Source organism: Erigeron canadensis, chromosome 1, assembly GCF_010389155.1.
Source record: "Erigeron canadensis isolate Cc75 chromosome 1, C_canadensis_v1, whole genome shotgun sequence".
Lineage (NCBI taxonomy): Eukaryota > Viridiplantae > Streptophyta > Magnoliopsida > Asterales > Asteraceae > Erigeron > Erigeron canadensis.
This window is the reverse complement of record NC_057761.1, coordinates 59,465,670-59,485,012: the sequence shown is the minus strand read 5'-3', so window position 1 is coordinate 59,485,012 and position 19,343 is coordinate 59,465,670. Positions and strand designations below refer to the sequence as shown.

General features: G+C 33.9%; 2 protein-coding genes across 2 annotated transcripts; both read left to right on the top strand.

Moving 5' to 3' along the window:
- The first annotated feature begins 6,544 nt into the window (after window positions 1–6,544).
- LOC122599964 lies at window positions 6,545–9,545 on the top strand. Its single transcript, XM_043772954.1, has 2 exons — window positions 6,545–6,900; window positions 8,829–9,545. Exon 2 carries the CDS (start codon window positions 8,858–8,860, stop codon window positions 9,542–9,544), a length of 687 nt encoding a protein of 228 aa, XP_043628889.1. The 5' UTR covers window positions 6,545–6,900; window positions 8,829–8,857; the 3' UTR covers window position 9,545.
- Window positions 9,546–12,281: 2,736 nt separating this feature from the next.
- On the top strand, window positions 12,282–18,634 carry LOC122592874 (MACPF domain-containing protein At1g14780-like). Its single transcript, XM_043765197.1, has 7 exons — window positions 12,282–12,696; window positions 13,986–14,224; window positions 14,478–14,679; window positions 14,782–14,859; window positions 15,801–15,984; window positions 16,088–16,254; window positions 16,892–18,634. Exons 1-7 carry the CDS (start codon window positions 12,433–12,435, stop codon window positions 17,612–17,614), a joined length of 1,857 nt encoding a protein of 618 aa, XP_043621132.1. The 5' UTR covers window positions 12,282–12,432; the 3' UTR covers window positions 17,615–18,634.
- Window positions 18,635–19,343: the final 709 nt, after the last annotated feature.

The following is a 19,343-nucleotide window of genomic DNA, read 5'->3' as shown; positions in this document are numbered from 1 at the left end:
AGTTGTTGATTCAAGAAAATACTAATGAAATGGGTTAATGGTGTTTTCAAGTTTCACGAGAATATTATTGAAATTTGGTAGGTTTGTGAAATGGGTTGTGGAGTTAATGTGAATTTTTATAAAAATGATGATGATGATGACGATGGTGTGGTGGTGGTGATGGGATGTATGTGCTGTTGGTGTTGTAAACTTCAAAATTTGAAATTTGGTTGTTTATGAAATGAGTTGTGGAGTTTTATCATTAGGGTTTATATAAAAATGATGATGGTGTGTAGGTGGTGGTGGTGGTGGGATGTATGTGCTGGTGGTGTTGTAAACTTCAAAATTTGGAGGGAAAGGTTGTTAGGGGTGGTAATTCCATGTGCGCACGACCATGTGGGGTTATATGCACCCCTGCCCTTTTCTTTGAAACATTTATGTGCTTTTGTAATTAGAAAATACTCTATGACACAATTTGTTATGGAAAATGTACATACGGGTACGGCTGATAGCAAATAAAAAATCTTAAGCTCGTTTTTCATTTCACATTTACTATACTCTCTTTGGTGTGCAGGGATGGTATGATGACCGTCGCCGTTGCCCATCTGATGGTATATACTTTTGTCATTTCCGATTTAGTGTTTGGCTGAGAATCGAATGCATTCCTTTTACCTTGAAGGTGTGTGGACAGTTACTGTACAATTTTCATGATGCTTCCATTTCGTATGCAGATAATAAAATAACCAAGGCCGGCGGTGCATCACATATAAAACAAAGAACAGAACAGCCCGTCTGATGGTAACTTTCTTTTTCCCCCTATCTACTTTCCCTCTCTGATAAATGGCTCTTTAAATAGTCACCCATCTGTTGAAATCAAGTTATCCTCATTCAAAGGAGGTTAATTAAATTTCTCCTTCAAGAAGTTCGTCTGATGGTGTCCTCCCATCTGAACATACCAACGAGTTGCAGCGGAGCCATTCATTTAGAAAACGACACAAGTAACACACATTCATTACTTGTAAAACAACAGGACCGAAGTAATAGCTCTAAGGGTCCACCAAAGTTACCTATTTTATCAATGTTGTAACCACACCTTTATCTATCTATAGTCAAAACACCTCTCACCGGCATCAAACCTTTGCCTTACCTATACATCTCTTTGGTGTGTGCTTCGATCTGTTTGTAAACACAATTATGTTATATGTTAAACTTCTACACCCAGTACATTTCTCGAACCCTCTCACCGGCATCAAACCTTTGCCTTAGCTATACATCTCTCCATGCTCGCGGGCCTTTAGGAGCTGAAGGATTACACACCACCAAGTTATGTTGAAACTGCACTCGTATTGGAACCCGATACCTTTTAGTGCCTGCTAGATCTCTTCTTCTTTTTTGGTGTGTCTTTGTCTTAATAGTTTGACTGAAAAATGTGTTAAGTTGCTATAGTTCCCTGCTTGTGTTGATTTAACTAATCAATTTACTCATTGTGTTATATGTGATGCTACACGATTTTACTTTTCAATTACTATGACTACTCGTTACATAGATTGTGTACTAGATGAAACGGAGAGGAATGGGGTTGCGCCTGCGTGCAGTCTTTTGATTGATGAGAGAATGAGAATACGGAACCCGCTGGTTACATATGCAAGAATGAGCCTTATGAATCATTATGTGAATCCTTGAAGGAGTGTTTTTGGAAAACTGTATGGGGTTTGGGTTATGGTGAAAGGTTGCGTGGTTAATTTGTTTTTGCCAAGCCATGGTAGATGTGATAATCATGAAGAACCTTGTTTATGTTGCTTGTTACTTGTGTGCTTGTTGTAAAACCAAACAAAAGTTTCGCAAATTGCCAGGTTAACCACAAGACCCAAACACTTTAATCACCTTTACGTATCTAAGAATCGAAGATATATTGGTCGGAGATAACAATTTTGACAGCAACCTAGCTGTTTCGAGATAACCATTTCGACAGCAACCTGTTTCGAGAACCTAAGACTACGACCCGCTCCACATGTCTTGAATGCATCTCACGTTATATTTTGAGTAAGAACTCGATCTATATAACGACTTGACATCGAATTTAAGTAACTTTTCAAATATGGGCTCACATGTAAGAAAGGGGAAGTGACACACCCCCACCTCAAGATCAAAAACTGCTATCAAGTGCAATGTATACAAACCTTGTTAAGCATTATATATAGCAGATGTTTTCTTGTCAGTAAAAATATACAACTTACATGAGTTTAAACTTACACTGTAATACCCGAAAAAATAATAACAAATATTGTATCTTAATAACAAGTATACGTCTCTTAAGAATTTTACATCTTAGTTTGATTCCGGATCATGTCAAGTGTGATATCTATATCTATAAACCCTTATAAAGAGTATTGGGTTTAAGACATTAAGCACTTTTGTTTCTTTCGAAAATGCCCTTACAAAAAGATACTCCGTAAAACCTATCTCCTGTTCATCACATCTTCCTCCACCACCACCCACCAACCTTCAATCTCCACCGTTGCCTTCTATGTACACCACCGCCTTCCATCTCCACCACCTCCTTCCATCTCCACCGCCGCTATCAACATCATCACTGCCCTTCACCACCATCGCCTATACTTGGTGTATTATTATAAGAAATACCAAGTAAGTGGCGGGACTAAGTAAATGATATCTAAAACTATTTGTGGCAAAATCATGTATGGGTATGGTGGTTTGACTAAATGTACCTGATGTTCGATACAGGTAAACTATATTCCTAAACACTTCAACTTTTGATATGTTTCAACAAGTTGATCCATATACTACGACCCAAAAAACGACACTTTCCAATTTAGACAACCTAAAGCAACGCCTTTCCATTTAAGGTATGTTGTAATTACTAACTATATTGATATCAGTTGCGACATTGTTAAGCTACTGACTTTATGATCTAAATGGGTATCAATATATGTCAGATTCAAGATCTTGCAATATATTTGATACATCTGTGGAACTAATGGAAACACCTGTTGCAGAGCAACAAATGTTTCTAAGTGTTGCATGAGTTGGAGACATGATCTAATGTATTATTTTTCATTACATATCACCTCTTGAAACATTAATCCTTTGAATAAAGGACTCATGGAAGGTGATTGTAACCTGAAAGAAATATTTCTCGATTATGTTTCAAAGTCTGCTTTGAAATAACTCATTTGTCGAATTTCCAATAATATATATCTTATCCTTTTGGTTCTGGTATTATTATATTCTTATACCACATAATGTCAAGTATTACTATTTTCTCGAGGTGTAGTTTCTATCTTTACATAGCTACGTGATTGGTTCTCTATTCTTTTCGTTGTAGTCCAGGACTTTTGTAGCATCCGAATGTGCTTCATGATCTACCTACTAACATATGATATTCTCAATAGTTTTTTTGAATAAGTATTTCAGAAACTTTGTTGTTACCTAAGTTCTACAAATATTCTTCTCACTTTTGAGTGGCTGGTCGAGTAAGGATCAAACATTTTGTTTTAAGATACCTGTTTCTCAAATTACGTTGATGCTATTAGTTGTTTTTTTCTCCCTTTTTATATCACAACCAACTCTCTTAAAACATTATAATAATTATTATGACCAAGTATTAACTTATGCAACAGGAACACAAATATCACAACTTATAATACTAATGTCATACAAAACACATGTAATTCTTTGCATGTTTGCTTTTTGTTTTAGTAATAATTTTGTCCTGTATTCCACTACACATAACCCATTAGTTTGTTCGTATAGTGAAGCAACAACCCAATACTGCCTCTGTTCACGATCACTATCTAAGAAATATCATCGTAACGTGCTGGTATCATACTAAAAGTTGTACATTATTGTCATCTCGACATCTCGCGCATTGTAAGTTATGTCTGCTGCAGCGCGCGGGTACTAGGCTAGCGTTATAATCAAGTAGAAAGAAAATTATGATTTAAGTTAAGTTGATAAACAAGATTATTAAATTGTATGACAAATTAAATAAACTATTAACAGTGTTTTAAGCTGTATCTAATATTTAGCTATAATATTACGTAGTAATTGAAAAAATAAATAAAAAAGTTATAAATTTCAAGATAAACATGAAACAAACATTAATATATGAACCTGAATTATGCTTCAAGTAATATCTCCATAGAAAATCTTCTATGTTATTCACTTTCCTTACTTTGTTTCGATTATTACGGCCTACGTACGTGTTAATCAAATCACGAGTTTTGAGCTTTCGTGGGCCAAACTTAATTCTATAAATCACCCTTGTCTATTCCTTCACAATTATCTCATATAATAAGCCATTCTCTCGTACAACTCTTTACACCCATTTGGTAACAATAACACCCCCGCCGCAAATAATATTTAGAAGGGAGAACAGCCGGGTGGTCGTAAACAGGAGATTTCTGGTTCCTTTTGAGATCTTTGGCGTCCCTTCGAGTCAATGTGAAAGGTTTTATAATTCGTTTTGTGATCCGTTTCGAGTACATCACGTACACGGTATTACCGGCGGAGGTATAATCTGATCAACCTTTTTCAATATCGATCTTATCCTCTTTTTGTTATGTGTATATGTATAGCATTCATACCTCATCTTTCATATTGATCTATCATTCCATACCGGATCTCTGATATATCTCTCTTTTTGATCTAGATTTTGTATCTCTCTTTCTCATATTTGATTGATTTTGTACTTCTTGATGGAATGAAAGAAATGCCGACCTATAATTAATTCCTAGTCATGAAGTGGAAAAGAAAGAAGTAGGAAAGCAATTCGCCAAGCTAAAACCCAAGAAGGGATTCTCTCAAAATCTTTGAAGTGATAGGACAAGTCATGGTGATCAATGGGGAAGACGCATTGCCCTCGAACTCGATTAATAACGCACCTGAAGAACCACGAAAGGAGCTAGGAACATAATATATATATATATATAGAGAGAGAGAGAGAGAGAGAGAGAGAGGAGGGGTAAAATAAAACAACTATTATCCTAAAACAAATAAGATACATTGTAAGTTTAACACGTGGCCATGGAGTTAAATAATATTTTAAAATACGCTGAGGCTATTATTATTAATTCAATTCTAAATCTTAATTTTGGAACTCCAAATCGATGCTTAAACAATATACTAATCTTTGCGATCTTTGGATAAATCGAACCACATCTGCGAATACTATTCTGTTAAAGAGTTGATTTCTCTATGCTTCATTAGACAAGTTTTAATTCAGTTTCATGTTGGTGTTTACTTCTTGTGTCACGGAGCATCACTTTGTATGAGGATGCAAACTATTTGGAAGCTGGTCATCAAAATGAATCTTGGTGCATTAGTTTTCTGTTATTATGTCATTAAAGTGAATCTTGGTGCATCAGTTTCTGCTAATACGACATTAAAGTGAATCTCGGTGCATCAGTTTTCTGCTAATATGCATTAAAGTAAATCTTGGTGCATCAGTTTTTTGTTGATATATGATTGAAGTAAATCATGTTGGAGGTTAAAGATGGATCATCAAAGTAAATAAAAGTATATCAGCATGCATCAAATGTCTCGCTTTTTCTTTTTCTTTTTTTTTTGTGCATCAACGATCTGATAATTTACGACTGTGCATCACCATTTTCGTTGATATAAACATGTGATTTCACATTTTGTATTTCAGTTTTTATTTTGTATGGAGAAAATAAGAGAAATAGTCAAAAAGAGAAAAAATTCAGAAGGAGAGAGGTGAGACAAATATAAGTACATGACATATATATCCTTAATCATTAATATTTTAAGTTTAAAATATATTTAATTACTAAAATCTTGATCCACATGATCTAAAGGCTGAAAATCTATTTTATTTGTTTTACCATAATAGTTATCTTACAATACCTAACCCCTCTATATATATATATATATATGAAGAGATCAAATGAGAAGGTATCTTAAGAAGAGAAGGGAGAGAAGATTCATTTTTTTAGCTTGTTTTTTGAACTTTTTTTCATCTTTTTCATTTGCTCTTTAATTAACTGACTTCATATAAAAAATTTAAAAATATCTTTTTCAAAGAGCGTAGCCCGTAAGCTATAGGCGAAGCCTTTCAGTTTATGACGTAGCCATGATGACTAAAGGCGAAACCCGTTAGGTAGATCAACCCATCACTGATCACCCCCTATGACCAATCACCCTTTATGACCTATCACTTCCACCAGTTTATGACATAGCTATGTATAACTTACTAACTCGAGTTAGAAATTTTTTTATTTTTAATTTTTTTTTTATGGATTGAGTTAATTAAAAAAAGAATGAAAAAAAGTGAAAAAATAAAAAAAAAACAAGCTAAAAAAAACGGATATTCTCTCTTAACTTTCTTTCTAGATCTTTACCCTATATATATATAATAGGGGTGGGATAAAGCTAGTCCAACCAATAAAAAAAGTCCAAGGGACCAGATCTGAGCCGTCCATTTTCCAGATCTGATCAAAAACGCGAAAGGGCATGATGGTCTTTTTACGTATACTATAAATACCAACAACTCGTTTCATTCTAACTTAAGACCCGACTTCTCCATCACCGCTGCGTCAACACCGTCGTCCTCCGTCATCTAACACCGCCGTACTTTCAATCAACACTTTCTTCTTCTTCCTCGTTAACTACAGATTCCGGCAAATAATCCTATTGGATCAATTTTCAGAATCCGGCCAGCTAGGTTTTTTCCTCTGAAATTGTAAATTGTAGATTCAGGCCAACTAGGTTTTTTCCTCTAAAATTAGAAATTGCACATTCCGGCCACCGGTGTTTGCTTCCTCCATCAATCCGAAACTGTCTTCTTTTTCCAAATTCTGGCAAATTTTCCAATACAAATGGAAAATAACAATGAAGAAGTTAATTCAAATGAAAAGCAAGCTGAATCTGAATCTGAATCAAGTAAGTAATTACTTTTTGTAATTTTTCTATAATTCACTGTCAATTTATGATATATCATTATCAATCTGAAACAAGTTTTTTAAAATTATTACTATTATCAATGTTTCATTCTTTGCTGTTGTAGTAGGAGTAGTATTTTTTTTATTGTTAATTGTTATTTTAATCCTAATGATGATACAATTATTTTGCTTTGTATAGTATTAGTACCAGTTGAGTGGTTTTATGAATGAAAATAAATAAAGAAACTAGAGTAGATAGTGTTTGTCAGGTGGAATAAGTTGATCCTATTTTTAGTTTATGCATTCTACTATTTATAGAAACGTTGATACTTTTTTTTTTTCAAGCCAAATACTTCTTGTTTCAATGTCAATATAGAAGGTCTTCCGGTAATACTATTTTTTCCACAATATGTTAGATTAAAAAATGAAGGCAAACCGATGATTCGTTTTAACAACGATGGCGCATTGTTGGCCGTTTCTCAATCGAAAATGGAATATTAGATGAATATTGATTTTTTTAATTATTATGTATCAACACATTATGCCTTTACCACATACATATATTGCCGCAGCTTGTATCCTTTTTAGCATTGTATTTCAGGTACCTTGATGCTTACAAAACAAAACATAATCGCGATTTCCTCAATTCGTAGGTAGATAAGCAGGAAAGTCTTAGTGTTTTTACAAAAAAATCTTGTATATCGTAGTAGATCATGATGGTGTACAAAAATCAATGGTCCTAGTTGGTCCTAAAATAAGAGGTGGTCTCAAATTATCTCACCCCTATATAGGGTTTATATCTATATATATAAACTAAAATAGAAGACACGCGCCTTTTATTTACTTTTCAAATAATTTTCTTTTGATTTTCATATATGTGATAATTTTTACTTAATATAATTATAATATAAAATATTTTAAATAATACTTATATATAGATAATTCTTTTTCTAAAAATATTTATATTTAAAAACAGAAAAAGAATATTAACGATGATCGTATTATGTCCGTATCTACCAATAAACTAAAACAAGATTAAAATACTTATTGATCGAGACCGAGTGTTTTTAGTTTATTATGATTAAAAATCTTATCTTTAATCGCCATTAACTTAAATTTAATATTAATAAATCGTATTATATTATAATAATCATTATTTACGAATCAAGAGATCTGTGCGTTATTTTAATATAGATATAGTTATTAATGCTTTTACTTTTTAAAGCTACTCGCATTATATTTATTATTTTTATTATTATCTTATATAATATTTATTGAATGCATTGTTGATCGATATAACACATTCAGTAAATTTATCGAATGTGTTGTATGTTTGTTGATGTGCAGATTACGTACGTAAAATATATATTGTTGAATTTGTAAATTTGTATTATGACTGGATGACGAGAGTATTGTTAAATTTGATGCCTTACCCAATAGAACATGGGTGGGTCTTCAGTCCACTTTTTGGTAATTTTGGGTTCTCGGTCGGGTTAAGTTGAGGCTGGGTTGGGTCAGATCGAGGCCCATGATCACCCCTTGGTGTAGCCATCCCATTTAGATCGAGGCCCATGATCACCCCGTGTATGTTTGTTAGAGTCGGTTTCAAAAAATATATACTTGGTTCCATTATTTGGTTCTATGTTCATAAGCATATATGTTTTAAAGCGACAATTCATCAATACCCCATTACATCAATAACCTATACACTACTCGCCGCCACCGCCGCACGTTGACGTCATTACACCGTTTGCACGGATACCCTTCTAGTATGTTTTTAGAGTTCATTCGGTTTTATGTAATATATGGATGTTTAAATCCGGTTCTCTGAACAATTATTTTAGTATTATTTTCATAGCAATAAAAATCCAAATGATGTAACAATTGATCGAGCATTTGAAGTTCAACAATTGTACTTTGTGATTGCAGAAGTTGAAAAAGATATCTGTTGACCGACGATGGAACTGGATAAGCATTCCAAAAAGCCACTAAAGAAACCAAAATATACCCTATACTTGCAAGATGTTGAAAAGGTTGTAAATCTTGGGGTCAGAAAATACGCCTCTACTACAGTTTTCGATGAGCCTTCGGTGGTTGCGGGTATCAATCATTTTTTGGATTCCCAAGCTAAACCACTGCTGGTGAAGCTAAACCATCTATCTAGCTCTAAGGAACAAGTAGCTGTAGTAATTGATCATAGTGAAGATGATGAAGAAGAAAAAAGGATAAACCTTCAAATGGGAAAGCCAAAAAGTGCAGTAGAATTAGCTCAATTAGAGGCTCAACAATCTGCACTGACGATGAAAAGAAACGCAAGAAAAGTTGGAAGATTGGAAAATGTTAGGCGTATTATGGAATGTTCTACAAAAGATCAACTTGTGAAATATGATGCCAAGACACTAGCAAGGACTGCCATGTGGTTTAAAAATTTGATAATGTCCCTTCAAAATATTATGAAAGAATACCCAGGATCAAATGAGTATTCAGGAAATTTGGACCAGGTGCAAAGGGATGGAAAGATAAAGGAGGGAAACGTGGATGTCCGGGTGAAAAATGTGCAAAAGGAAGGACAACTGGCAAACAAGAACATTGTAAAGCCAATGTCATATTTGAATAAGGCAAAATCGGGGATGACGAAGAATTGAGAAGATTTGATACTAAATCGGAAATACTAGGCATGTTTTGACTTTTTGGTCAGTATAAAAAAGTTTTGACTTCAAGTTAAACATGATGTTATTGAGAATCTTAAATAAAATGATAAATAAGTTTTTAGTACTTAAAAGTTTTGCAATTGACCTCCAATTAAATCATATGTTGAAGGTTGTAATGTTCAATGTGATCAAAGTCAAATTTGAATTTGTTCTATACTCATCCCAAGCTTAATTGGTCGCAGATACATAGGGTGGTCTAATTACTCTAGGCAGCTTTTGGGTCGCTTTAGCCTTTAATAGTTTAACCCGTCCCCAAATCAACATTGTGATGTTTTTCTCTTTCCTGATTGTAATATAGACTAGGCTAAATTTGGGTTAATATTTCTACTCAATAAGCCCATTAAGCTTATGGAAATACTATCTCATAGCTAACGAACTTTGTTTATCGACACAACTACAGCTACTACATAAGTTCGTTAATTTTTTCCTGATACAAATACTAGCCTCAATATCTGTGTGTGATGCACGGTATATTATAATTTATTATATAACTAGTATTTGAATTCCGGGCGTTGCCCCGGGAAAGATAATGATGCACAAAACGTATATCGTGCATACAGGCGGCTATACATACATAAGGATGAACGTACATTACAAAAAAGGTACTACACGAACGACAAAAATGGATGTAAGAAACAATTTAGATATGATAATTTAGTTGTAGCCAAAACACTACACGATATTCCGGTCGTTAGTCAGATTACCTTGTTGTTAGAATCATTTAAAAGAATGAAACAATGAAAACATAAAAAACTAAATATAAATGAAAAGAAAAAGACATTAATGCCAAGAGAGAAAAATAATTGTTTAATCAATTTTATTTCTGTAAAAACAAATGTTGTAATGTAATAATAATCCACATATGTAAACAGTAATTTACATATGTAAGATGGAAAAAAAGAGCGATAATTCACATATTTCAAACTCTAGTTTAAATACTCGTACGATGTATGATTCATTATATATTATACAATAACTTTCTTTGTAAATGATGGTGGAAAATTATTTATTAAAAACGATATTTTTGTATGTAATTGTTTTATACTTAATAAAATATGTATTAAAATGACATCTATGAGAGAATCATTAACGGTATTTTTGTAAAGCTTTTTAAATGACTTATTATTATTACATCAATCTTTTTTAAAGGCTTTTTATCATTGGTGTAATAGCTTTTTTGGCAATAACTTATAAAATTTCTAGTTAGTAAGATATTTGTTAAGAAAATACAAATATGATTCTATCGTATCGAAAACTACACCAAATGTAGCACATTTAAATTTGGACTCTGACTCAAATGGCAAACCAGTGAACACAACTGAATATTATTACGCTGTAAAACATCATTATTTTACGGAAATCGTCTTTGTCGTGGACTCCAACTTGCAGCTTTTGTCCCTAACTTTCAAAAATTACAGTTTTGGTCCAAATTACTTTGCTCCGTCAACAACTTTGGTACAAATTCCAAACGGACGTTTTGTTACCCATCACGTGATCTGCATATAATGGGTATTTTAGTCTTTTTCATAACGCCAGGACCAAAAATGTAATTAACTCAATTCTTGCCTATAGCATCATCAACTGTATGTATATTGTATTTATAATCTACAAACAAGATCTAAAAAATGATTAAGATTTCAATCTGCAATTTAAGGAAGAAAGATGAACAAACAAATCAAATCAAGAAAATGGATGCCATGAAAACCCAGATGGCAGAATCAAAAGAAGCCATGAAAAACAAACAAGAAACTATTATATACAGAATGGTGTATTGATCTGGGTATGGACCAAAAAGAGCTAAAAAGAAAATGTGAAAAAATGGAGGAAGACAACAGATGGGTTTTGGCCCAAGTGTTTGTTTCTGAATGAGGTTTAATCCAATCCATTATTTTCCCACGATTTCTTGATGGTATATGATTGGTGCCTTTTTAGTAATACAGCTTATATCTTTGTTGATATCTAAAAAAGAGTTTATTGAGGATATTTTTTCAAAGAATAAAAAACAACAAACACCTTACACATTTGTTGTAGTTGATGATGTTATACATTATATAGTTGATTTCAATTTTGATTTTCATTTTAAAAAAAACCTATTTGATTTTGTAGTTGGATATTGAAGATGATGAAGATCTAACTTTTAATTTTTGTTATTTGTGTTTTAAATCATTGTGTTTATGAAATGACCAATATACCCATCATGTTTAGATCACGTGATGGGTAACTTAACGTCCGTTTTGGATCTGAATCAAAGCTGTAATTTTTGAAAGTTGGGAACGAAAGCTGCAAGTTGGAGTCTACGACAGGACGATTTATGTAATTAACTATATATATATTTTTTTAACACAACCAATTTAACTAAAAAAACTAAAAATTGTCCGGGTCAGTTTAACCGCTAAATATTCCTTAATAGAAACAGATTAACCCAGGGCTCAACTGGCCGGTTACGATTTTAATAGCACTACGGATAATCGGCGAAACAGGTGGAATTTGTTAGGGAAAAAGTGTTAAAAAAAAAGGAAGAGCGCCGTACACAAACATTAGTCGTTGAACTACAAAGACGCCTGGTCAACATCTGATACCAAAAAAAATGGCTACACAAACAAACACACACATCACCCCCTACTACTATTCAAACTTGTTATTCAAATGACGCAGCAGGTCAAACATCCCTATCACTTGTGTATTACTAATTCAACTCATCATTTAATTACTTTTTTATTATATATCTATTTATATATGTCATTTCCCTCACACACACACACTATAATACTCTACTTGTATAAACTCTATTTGAATATATAAATATATAATTGTATGTATGTATGATGGAGGGAATTGAGGTGACGGCGTTGGAATCGTTAGGGTTAGGGTTTGATATCGCGAGTGATTTCCGGCTAAAGTTTGCGAAAGGATGCCCGGATGGCGGTGGACGGCTGGTGAAGATTGATGAATCTAATGATAGAGACATTGTTATTCCTGCAGCAGCAGGTGGTTCCAGTGTTGTTGTTTCAGGTGTTTCTCAAGATATTCGTTGCGATAAAGGCGATCGTATTCGCTTCAAATCCGATGTCTTGGAATTCAATAAGGTCTTCATCCTCAAGTTTTTTTTACTTTCATCATTTTATTCAATTATACTCGCTTAGTTATGCTATATTCTGTTTATGAATAATTCAACACCTTTTATGATGATTGCATTGAATATTTGTTTTTACTTTCATCATTTTTTTTTTCCTTTTTAATCTTCATTAGCTAAATAAATGTGGTAATCCTGCCATAATGTTACAAAATACTATCTGATCTTATAAAAAATAGTATGTCAAAAACTTGTCGTTATCAACAACAGGTCATAAAAGAAACGGAGGTGATAGGTAGACGACAACGTTTAGTCATACATAACATTTTTATGAAAATAACAAAAATATGCTACTTAAAAGGATCAAAAGTATAATTATTATTTATAAGGACCCCTAATTTTGGAAGTGCTCGTTTGATTCAAACGAGCTTTATGACTTTCTTTGTTTTTATGATTAACTATGTTTTGTAAAAGCTCTGTTTTTTTGGAATCTTGTGAAATGTCATAAAGTAGCACCACTTGCTTTGTTTAGCTTTTAATGTATATCAACTTATTGCAAAATCATAGAACATCATTACTGCTAGTTAAATATTACTAAAATTCAACATGGCATGCTTTTTTTACTATTTTACAAATATCATATAATTGCAATGTGACATGTATTAATCTGGTTTCATAGAAATTTAAATATAGAGTGTTGAAATGGTTGTTTAAACGTCACATTTTTAACCCTTAATAGTCACCTAGGAAATAAAGTCTCAGGGATGATCCAAGGCTTGTGACAAGTTACACTTTTAACTTTAAACGTTTCAAATAATCCCTCTTTTGTTTCTTGTAGCACCTGCACAGATTGGTAAGCAGATTAGGATTTCCCTTTTCAGGTTACCAGGGAGGGTGAGTCTTTGAGTCATATGTACTTGGCCTAACGGGGGTATCCTTGTTGATCGTTTCCGAACCCTTTCCTTTGGCCACCCTCAAGATGTTTACCTAGGGATGCTTGAACCTGAGACCTATATTAAAAAACAACATTATTATGACTAATATGCTTAAAGACTTGGAAGCCTCTAGAATCAACAACAGACATTTCATGATTGCAGTATACTGGTTCTTGCTTTGTTAAGGAATTAACTAGGTTGCTTATCGGAATGTGATTTTGATAATCTTTTATATCTTGTATTTGATCAACAAATTTGCTTTTGTCTCTCTCCATTGCTTATACATGTTGATTGCCATTTCTATGAATGGTGGTAGTGTACTTATAGCTGATACTAACTTGTATTTCTTTTTATAATTTTATTATAGATGTCAGAATTACTTAATCAAAAATCATCAATACAAGGAAAAGTACCATCAGGCTACTTTAATGCGTTATTTGATCTAAGTGGAGCATGGTTAAATGATATCTCAGACGCAAAATATATTGCTTTTGATGGATACTTTATCTCTCTGTACTATTTGCACCTCACAGCATCTCCACTGGTACTCCAAGAAAGTGTCAAGAAGTCTGTTCCGACTCATTGGAATCCATTGTTACTAGCTAGGTATACATCTATTCTATATATCCAGCTATTTCCTGCCATGAAAAATGAGCTGATTTCATTTTGATTAATTTTTAATCTAATGCTTTTCAATCTGCTTGTATTTTGATTCTATGCAATTACATTTTTACTTTATGGTTGGTTAACCGTAAAATAACACATTTTTAATCTAATACATTTTTACATTTTCTTTTAAGACATTGCAAGATGCTCTTTTTGGGGTTCTTATCCGATGTGTTTGAAATGGCTATGGCAGGTTCATTCAGACTTATGGCACACATATTATTGTAGGGATGGCTGTTGGAGGTCAAGATATAATATGTGTTAAACAAAAACCATCATCCCCTATTCCCCCCGGAGAACTTAAAAGATATCTGGATGATCTCGGAGATAGTCTATTTTCAGATGGGAGGAGTCCTTCTCTGATGGAGAGAAAAACAAAAGATGGCAAACAAAAAGTAATTTTGAATCTTTAGTACGTGTTGTTGATTTTAACTTTTCAATTCTTGACCTATCAAGCAACAAAGTATGTAATTGACAATGCTTGACCTTTTTTTCAGATTCCAGATGTATTCACTCGTATGTTGCAGCCACATACCATGCAATTCACCAACATCACCGAAACGTCAAGCAAGGATGTAAGTCACATAAGCACATAAAACATTTTTCGAACAAACTGAGTTGATAAGAAGCATTTTTTTTCCAAATTTTCTTTTAGCTTAAATCATTAATTAGGTGCCGAAGAAGATAGACATTCTATTGGATGAATGCACTGATTTAGGAGATTTTATAACATATATTCGAGCAAGTTTCTAACCTTTAGATTACGTAACAGGCAAGTTAGTTAATCCCTTAGAGACAAGGTTGTAAATATCGGTTATCGGTTTATTATCGGCCGACCCCCGATAAGCGATAAATAGGATATATCGGGGATATATCGGATACCCTAAAATGTAAAGGAATTTATCTAAAATTTATATATATATATACTAGCAATACATACAATTTGTAATGCAATACATTAATAATTAGAATATAAAATTGTAGAAAAGAAAATAATTACAATTAAAGTTTCGAAATTTAAGTATCTATAGACTATATTCAAAAGGAAAAAACGGTAGTAAAGAAAGTAATTACAATTTACAACTAGATTTTAAAAGATTATTAAAGATTAACTCAAAAGTTAAAGAATTAATTAAAAATTAAATAGAAAAAATTGAATTAAAGAATGTAATAAACCCTAATATTTGATAAAAACCCAGGGTTTTTTTTTATAAAAAAGTGGTCAAAATTTTTTTTTGACCGATATTGACCGATAAGTGCCGAGTTTGACCGAAATTTGACCAAAACGATAAATTGCCCGATAAGTCATTCTTCTTATCGGTGAAGGGCCGATAACCGATATATCGCCGATATATCGGCCGATAAATCCGATATTTACAACCATGCTTAGAGAAAAAGCATAACCTGCATCAACCCATTCAAAAGTAAACAGGTGTTCTGACCCAAACCAGTTTGACCCATTACTCAACTTCTGTATCATTTATGGCCCATTGATGTATGACTGACTTTGGAACAGGGACTCACAGTTATTGAGTGTAAAAGAGGCGGAGATGTATTTTCAGAAAGTCATTCAAAATGGCTTCAGACCGTTGGTACTAATCCTGAAGCAATGCTTTTTAAATTTGTACCGATTACTTCTCTTCTTAATGGGGTCCCTGGTAGTGGATATCTTAGCCATGCAATCAACTTGTATTTACGCTGTAAGTGATTACAATAAAAATATGTCACTTGAATAACACTTTTTTGGACATGTGACATGGCCGATGAATATTTGTTGACAAATTACTATTGTGATTCACACAGACAAACCTGCTCTTGAAGATTTGCAGTGTTTCTTAGAGTTTCAAGTTCCAAGACAATGGGCGCCTCTATTTTGTGAGTTACCTCTTAGGCATCAACGAAGAAAAACCTCTTGCCCTCGGCTTCAGTTTAGTTTCATGGGTTCCAAGATCTATGTCAGCACGACCCAGGTAAGCTTCTATTATTACTTCACTGTTACTCCACTGCATAATGTATTGGCATAATGGCAGGGGTAGCCAGTTTGACCCATTTATTTTTGAATGTCATTTGGGATGTTTTTTGTCTCGAATGGCTTAATTATCTTATTTCAAGCTACATAGGCATTGGAACAAATAGGTAAAAGCCACCCGTCACATTTATTTGCATACCTCCTGAATTATTGCTAACCAAAGATTTTGATCTTTGTTTGGTTAAGATTTTTGGTTGTGTTTATATTAAAACTCAGACAAAAAGTTTGTTTCTCAAGTTATAGGGTTCATAGTAATCCATGAACCCCCACCCCAAACACACACCCCACCCAGACCCCCAACACACACACACAATCTTTCATTTTCCTTCTATGCATCGTTTCTTCTATTCCCTAAGTTTCTATATACAGTAGGGTACTATTAGGTTTGAGATGCATGTATGTGATCTACACTTCAAATGGATTAGCCTTATACTGGTGACTTCTTGGCAATGAAACAAAACTGTGGTGCAAGAGTTGGTTATGAATCACTGAATTTTATTCAATTATGATTTTATGACTTACATTTATTTCACCTGATCAATTCTGTGTAAATTGTCTCATAATGGGTACTTTATCAGGTTTTAAGTGATGATAAACCGGTCATTGGTCTACGTTTGTTTTTGGACGGAAAGAAAAGCAACCGATTAGCAATGCATGTACAACATTTATCCAGTCTACCGGACACCATAACACATATATCTTCCAAATCAACCATAAACCGCAGGTTGTCTCAATGGCGCGGCTCTGATGAATATGAAACTAGCGCCCAGTTTCTCGAACCAATCAGATGGAAACGGTTTTCAAATATATGCTCATCTGTAGTCAAACATGATCCTAACTGGTTAACTGAAGAACCATCCGGGGGTGTCTATATTGTAACTGGGGCTCAGCTGGTCACCAAAGGGAAATGGCCTAAAACTGTACTACACCTTCGGTTACTCTTCACCCACCTTCCAAACTGCACTATCCGTAAGACAGAATGGGCCGGTGCACCAGCAGTTGCTCGCAAGTCCAGTCTTTTCACAAACCTAAGCTCGACCTTTTCATTCACACAGCGGTCAGTTACAAATGCACCAAAGCAGCAGTCTGAAATGCTTAACTCGGGTGTGTATCCTGACAGCCCACCGGTGCCAGTCAGGTCCACAAAACTGCGAAAATATGTGGACATGGATGAGGTTGCACGGGGGCCAAACGACTCTCCTGGCCATTGGTTGGTGACCGCGGGTAAGTTGGTGATGGATGGTGGTAAGATCGGGTTGCATGTCAAGTTTGCGTTGTTAAATTTTGCACCGGAATGGTAATAATGTGATTCTGTATATAAGGTTGATAGAGAGTGTGTGCGTGTGAGAGGCTTTTACATGAATTGTTTTTCTATTTTTGACGGAAGGGTAAACTGGAGGGCTTAATAATTAATTGACGGTAATGACTCCAACTAATGAGATAAAACTAGTTGATTCTTTTTTATAATTAGAAATCTCAATTAAAACGGTTGTAAAGATGACCACCCATATGTAGCCATGGCAGAACGTCTTGGCGATGATCAATGGAAGACCAAAAGCATACAAACTCGAAAAGACATGTGTTATATATAAAAAATACAAATATCAAAAACCAAAAGCATGTGGTTGCTGATATTTGTCAAGGCTTTATAATGTCTAGCAAAAATCAGTTAGACTAACCAAATGTTATGAATTACTACTGTACTTTCTTACAGTTTATATATATGTAAAGATGACTGGTTTGATTTTGGGAGAACACAACCATTTGGCATCTTAAAGGTATATTTGATTGTACCGGTTTATATATATGTAAAAATAACTGGTTTGGGAGAACACAACCATTTGGTTTCTTAAAGATATTTTGATTGTACCGAATGTAAAAATTTGATTGGACCGAATGTAATGAGCAAGTAAAGGAATAGCCTTCCTCCAATGTGTTTGTTTTATTTCTTAGAAAAAGTAAGTATCAGTTCCGTCTTTTGCGGGTTTTTGAGCCCTAATACTCCGACGGTAACCAGATGTGAAATCATTGATTCAATTCAGATCAGTTTCGAAACCATGGAAGTCTCTCATCGACAGCCGCGAGTTTATTGCTGATTACCACGCTCGTCATTGTAATCATCGTCTGCTTCTCAGGTATTATTGTTGGCTCGGGAAATATGTTTCGATTGTGGACGATGATGATACATTCCCACAACACGAGATTTCTGTTCCAATGTATGTTACCGGAGTCGAATATTCCACTACCTCTCAAGGCTTAATATTCTTTTACAAAACTTGTGAAAAGTCAGTTAGTGGTTCTTCTGGAATGCTTTTATGGAATCCTGGGGTTAGAAAATCGGTTGAAATTGTTGTGCCTAATTATGTCAAAGATAAAACTGTTATTGGTTTTGGGGTCATGACCCTATGCTTGTCAAGATTAGGAATAATTCTGATACTCAAATATTAGCAAACTCTATGTTTAACTTTACTATATATTCACAACAAAAACCCAATCTCGCCATAGGCAAGTTTATGATATACCCGGCAGTTTCTTTTAAGAAGAAAAGTTATAATTACCTGAATGTTGGAATCACTTGCTCTTCAACGTCTCGTCTACAACGACCATTCAAGCTGATGGACCACAGTTACTGGATGAATAGCAGGCTACGTGCAAAATAACTTGTCCAACCGCCAACGTCTGGTAGACTCTTTTTATATCATCCACTGATATACTTTTGAGAATGTTGAATAAAAGTACAATGGAAATGAAAACACGCACATAGAGGTGCATTTGAAAAATACCTTTCTTATACTTGGATTTTCATGATGACGAAGTTGGGAGTATCTTAGTTCTGTAAGAAATCCATTCCCAGTTTCCCATTCCCCATCAAAACACAGAAGCACAGTGATTTAAAACACAGCTACGTATTTTTGAAGTTAATTATTAGGTAAGAAGTGTTAAGTAAAATTTGATTTGACCATATAAAAGCTAGTATTAGTTACCAATCAATTGAACAGAATCAAAATTTTGAATTTTATGTTAGACAGT

What these genes read in the sequence shown, in the direction of transcription:
- LOC122592874 (XM_043765197.1), top strand. Translation starts at nt 12,433, where the DNA reads ATGATGGAGGGAATTGAGGTGACGGCGTTGGAATCGTTAGGGTTAGGG. An exon ending in CCGAAACGTCAAGCAAGGAT is followed by an intron (nt 14,860 to 15,800) that starts GTAAGTCACATA and finishes ACTTTGGAACAG; the next exon opens with GGACTCACAGTTATTGAGTG. An exon ending in AATCAACTTGTATTTACGCT is followed by an intron (nt 15,985 to 16,087) that starts GTAAGTGATTAC and finishes TGATTCACACAG; the next exon opens with ACAAACCTGCTCTTGAAGAT.
- LOC122599964 (XM_043772954.1), top strand. Translation starts at nt 8,858, where the DNA reads ATGGAACTGGATAAGCATTCCAAAAAGCCACTAAAGAAACCAAAATAT.